Here is a 5,570-nt window from a genome sequence, read left to right as displayed (position 1 = left end):
AGAATATGGAATGTTCATGGTTTGATTCAAGTCATCGTATTGATCGAAGCAAGAAAATATTAAAACATACAAGTGGGTGGGTACAATCACACAAGAATAAAGTCTTATCAATAGCCATGAACGACTACAAGCAAGAGAAAGCCAAGTCGAGGCATTCAATTTGCATGAGTGGCTAGTTGAGGAGTTGTTTATATAGGACCAAAATAGAGAAATATCACTCATATTATCTTACTGAGAAATTGAAGCAATGTATTCTCCCATTAGGCCCCAATGTGATAAGAGGAAAATAACTTTTCTAGGTTTCATCTTGGATCAGAGACTACAATCTATATGTAAGAAGCTGGGATTGATGATAATGAAGGCCATAAGAATGGTCCTTGGAAGGGAATTTCTTATTTTGGCGAATTGATATCATGTTAACACGGATGTCACATCAAGATTCTTGGCCTCCCTTCTGGATTTGGTTGGCACAAAAGTGGAAATCTTGTTATTGCTATGGGAAATTTTCAAGGAGGACTTCCTTTGGGACGATGTCGACATAGTGGTATATGTAGAAATGGGGGCAGGAATCACATGGTTGGACAACCTGCCTAAGTTGTTGGAACTTGGAGCAGTAGTAGCACGACAACCCTTCATTCTCAATTTGGATGTGGTCACACTTGCTCAACATCAACAGTGGGCAAAGATGGGAAGAGACTTCCCAAGAAAAAGGGTAGGTATGGATGACTTTGACAACTTACAATGGTTGAATTCTTTCTTCGATATTGTATTCTCTGAGGCCTTTTATAATGAGGAGTAAGGGTATGGTTTCTCTCCGTTTTGGCTGCTATGGATTACTAATGACTACCAAGCTATGACAAGGGTTAGAAGCAACTAAATACAAAGACGACTAAAGATGCTTGATTATGTTTGTAAGCTTTGTTACCAGATTAGCGACAGGCAAACATATATATAAAGCCCCATTTTGTACAAATTTTGTATAGTTCTCAACAACAATAGGAATAGATCTTTATTCTATGTTGAGAGAAGCAACCAAGATCTTCTAAGAAAGATCCACAATATAAATTCACTTTATATTATATTGAATCCTTACAATCTTGGGTCGCATTTTACAGATAAAAAAAATTCATATCATATTGACTTATAACTAAAATGTGTCATCTTTTTATTCACTACTTATATGTGTATGCCAATGATAATGTTTTCCCATCTTTCCTCTACACGAAGCAAGTTATAGGGGCGACTAATTCCAAACAAATATAAAACTATAAATAAGATGACGTGCCCCATGCACACGACGACTCGAAGACATTTCGCCTGGCGGCGACAATATTTGTTTACAAGCACGTTATAACATCTGGAAATTATCCCACAACTTACATACGAGCCGATAGTAAACGGGAGGTCGGCGATCCACTTTCGCAGGTATTTCCTATGGTGAGCTTTGAACACGAACCCTATCGATTTCTTTGCAAGAGAAACGAAAGTGGGTGGAACTCGCCGTCTTCACCAAATCTGAAGCTCTACAATTCAACCCTCTTTGGCGTCATTCAAGTCTCCAAGATTTTGTTGTGCAATTTCGCGCTTTTGCTCAAATCTGGAAGTAAACTTTGATTGCACCGGGGCTAAGATAGAATAAATGTGGAGGAAATTCAGTGCGAAGGTACGCAGCAGCCTCTAGCAGCATAATAAATGATTTATACTGGAAGTTTCCTTTGTCCCGCATTTGGAGTGAGTCACACGTCAGAAAAACTTTGTTTAAACATTTCCTTGCCAAATATTAACTTTGTTTGAACTATTAAAGCCGGTGCTCCAGTCAATCACTTCAGGAAAAAAATAGGAAATTGTTGAGGTACAATATCTATAGAGCAGGAGAAGAGATCAAAGTTTAAATACCTCTACAGAACGAGGAGAAGAAGAGTGAAATTATGAATGATAGAGCAGTAGTTATTGGAAACTAGTTCAAGTCTGTGAATATAGGAGTAGTTATTGGAATCTAGTTCAAGTCTGTGAAATATAGCAGTAGTTATTGGAAGTTAGTTTATAGCAGTAGTTGTTGGAAGCTAGTTCAGGTCTGTGAATATGGCAGAACTGTTGATACCTGTGGTTGCGGAGGCGGTGTTCTCCATCGCGTTGAATGAAGCAATTAAGCAGGTGATTAAGCTCAGAGACAAAACAAAGAGAGTGCTTCATTTCAAGCAAGACATTGAACAACTGGCTGATCATCTGAAGAGGCTCCGTGTCATTCAGAAGAGTTCAATGCCTGACTATAAACGATATGAAGTCAGCCCTTATGCTCAAAATCCGCGGCATAAGAAATTGGTAAAAGCCATTTATAAAATTGCTCAAGATGCAGAGGATATTATACAAGATTGTCAACATCCGAGGAATTGGTGGCACAAATATCTCCTACCATTCCATGTGAGCGCAAGGATCAAATCTATCCAGCAACAGATTGAAATCTTGGAGATCAAAGGCATTCAAAATGGTGTGGAAATGATGGAAGGTAGAGCTGCGGCTGATCCTCCCATGATAGAATCTGCAAATGGGGTCCTGTCTATTTCTATCTCAACCCGCTTTGAGTCGACCACTGGTGAATTCCGGCGGACAACTCTAAGGCTGGCAAGTATGAGAAGAAATTCCATTAAACGAAGATCGCAGCCAATAGATGTGGATCCGATTGGGCTTCATGATCAGATTAGTGAGATCCAGAGCCTGCTACTTGAGGATGAAGAACACAATATGCTGGGCATCCACGGCATGGGGGGTGCAGGAAAATCCCTACTGATGAAGTGCGTGTGGAGCAGCGAAGATGTTCAGAATTCATTTGAGAATGATGCCCTAATTTGGGTAACAGTCTCCACCGGTCAAATATCTTGGTTGCAGAGGACTATTGCTGAGCAAATTCACATGACCTTCGACCAGACTTGGACAGAAGAAAAGGGCAAAACTGAGATCTTTAGGCATCTGGAGACAAAGAGATTCTTCCTGGTCTTGGACGGAGTGTTGCCCAACGAAAGTGATCGCTTCTTATCCCATCTAGGAGTGCCGCCCAACAATTCGAACGGATCAAAAATTGTTGTGATTTCCCGTCATAAAAGTGATTTGAAAAAAATTAGCCCAGATATGCCCTTGATCTCTGTAGAGCTCTTGTCAGAAAAAGACAGTTGGAAGTTGTTTAAGAGATATGCTTTTGGAAGCTCTACCATTGAATCGACTCTTCTGCCAGAGGTATTGGACACTGCAAAGAAGATAGCAAGCAAATGCCACGGACACCCTTTGGCACTCAAGGCCTTCGCTGCCGCCATGGCTGGACAGACAGATCCTCGGCAATGGCGGCTCGCTTTGGGACAGACCGAAGCCGATTATAGTTTCTTTGTCAATCATACCGACGCTGAAAGACGCATTTTTGAGTGTCTTCGCTCCAGTTATGAATCTCTCTCTCCAATTCTTAGAATAGCTTTCCTCTACTTCGCAGCGTTTCCTGAAAATCATAAAGTGAGGACGGCAGACTTGATTGATCTGTGGACTGCAGAGAGGCTCATCACTGCCAAAAGTCCTTCCAAGTTGGACGCCCAAGGTCGATGGCTGTTGAACATAATGATTGATCGTTGTGTGGTGGAGGGAGTCGAAGCCGGGTCTCTGGACAGAGTGAGAAAATGCAAGATGCATCCCATGTTCCGCCATTTGGCTACGCATATTCTTGAAAAGGAGGATGAGGATGACGAAAGGTGTTTGTTCAGAGCTGGAGATAATTTGGCTGAGTTCCCTTCCAAGGAGATCAGCCAACACAAGCACCAACGGATCTCTCTTATGTACAATCGCATAACTTGTCTCCCTGAAGAGTTCAAATGCCGCGGACTGCGTTCTCTGATCCTCCGACACAGTGAACGCCTTTCTGTCATTCCGCCCGGCTTTCTCAAGGGATTGACTTGGCTGAGAACGCTCGATTTGAGCATGACAGGGATCGAATCCCTGCCCATCACTCTGGGACGCCTGAAAAGGCTGGAGTATCTCAATCTCTCGCGGACCAAACTGAAATGCTTGCCTGTAGCCGTCACTCGCCTACAGAGGCTGTTGTCTCTCAACCTCTTTGAATGTAAAGAGCTGGTCTCCCTTCCCCTTGAAATGAACAAGCTGGAAGATCTGCGCTACCTGAACTTGAGGCGTTGTGCTAAGCTGAGGCTCCTTCCGTTCGAAATAACACAAATCACTTCACTCCAGTGCCTGATTATGGACGGTTGCGACAATTTACAGTGGAGGCTTCAAAGTTCCCCGCCGGAAAATACTTCGCAGTATTCCCAATTGGAGGATCTCCAATCACTCAAGCATCTAAGGTATCTGTCATTTGTCTATGCGACAGCAGAAATTCCCCACGACCTTCTCGGCAAATTTCAGAGCTTGGAGAGGCTGGAGCTCTGCAGAGGCCAATCGGAGAGTCTTCCAGAGGACATAAAAGAAATCAAAACCCTAGAAGATCTTCGACTGAGCAGACTGCCTCGTTTAGTTCAGCTGCCCCGATGGCTGAGCAATCTTGCTGCTCTTAGAAGAATAACGCTGGAGTACTTGAATGTGAAGGTCCTTCCACCTGCGATATTTGAAACCCTTCCTCTGCTGCGCCTTCTGGAGATCGAAAACTGCAACGAATTGACAAAGTTGCCAGATGAGTTCGGTAAGGAAGAAGCATTTCCAGCTCTGGAGGAGCTGAGACTGCAGAATCTGAAAGCGCTCAAGGAGTTGCCAGCCTTAGAGGACAGAAGCATGAACATGCTCAAGGAGTTCAGAGTAAGATTCTGCCAGGAAATCAAAAAATTTCCCAAGGGCGTAGAAAACCTAAAGAAAAGTACGAGGATAGATATCGTGGGTTCGTTTGGACTTATACGCAGCGTGGAAGATGGGGGCGCTGACAGAGAAAGATTGAGAGATTTTCTCGACTCCTTGAACTGTTAGATCTGCAACTCCTTCACTACTTCAATTACATTTCTCTGCCGTCCTTGTTCGTGCATTGCTTGTATTAGGTAGATTCAACACCAAAAACCTCACTTGACCGTATTTATTAATTAATTGAATTTCTATGTGTATAGATAAGATAAAGGAGGGGATGTATAGAATTGTTTTAGAGGAAGCTACAAGTCATTGACTAAACTTTTTATAGGTTCCTCTAAAGAGCTAAGTTTCAAGTCACTCAATTAAAGTTTTCATAGGTTTTTCATAGGTTTATTTTGTAAAGAGTTAAGCTCCAAGTCATTTGAATTAAACTTTCTATAGATTCGTTTTGTAAAGAACTAAGCTCCAAGTCATTTGGATTAAACTTTCCATTCCTCTCAATAAAAAAACACAGATAACATTTGTAAATTTAAAAAAATTATTTTATTTTTATATCTTTTATAATTATTACTTGTATTTACATCTCTTATAAATACAATAGATACTTGGAAAGGAATTTATTATTTATTTTTATAAAAAATATATGATCAATTTTATTTTATAAAATAATTTAAAAAAAATAAAAATAATAAAAATAATTTGATTGTAATATTAATTTCAATTGAAATAAGTTTTATATAGTT

The 5,570-nt window shown here is 40.9% G+C and overlaps 1 protein-coding gene across 1 annotated transcript; it reads left to right on the top strand.

Annotated features, from left to right (window-relative positions):
- Positions 1 to 1,405: 1,405 nt before the first annotated feature.
- Positions 1,406 to 5,194, top strand: LOC131065533 (disease resistance protein RPS2-like). The gene has a single exon (XM_059207814.1). The coding sequence runs from the start codon at positions 2,083 to 2,085 to the stop codon at positions 4,948 to 4,950; it is 2,868 nt and encodes a 955-aa protein (XP_059063797.1). The 5' UTR covers positions 1,406 to 2,082; the 3' UTR covers positions 4,951 to 5,194.
- Positions 5,195 to 5,570: the final 376 nt, after the last annotated feature.

The sequence above is a fragment of the Cryptomeria japonica genome, chromosome 7 (genome assembly GCF_030272615.1).
Source record: "Cryptomeria japonica chromosome 7, Sugi_1.0, whole genome shotgun sequence".
NCBI classification, from domain to species: Eukaryota; Viridiplantae; Streptophyta; class Pinopsida; order Cupressales; family Cupressaceae; genus Cryptomeria; species Cryptomeria japonica.
The sequence above is the reverse complement of the archived record's forward strand: the minus strand, read 5'-3'. Positions and strand labels throughout refer to the sequence as shown.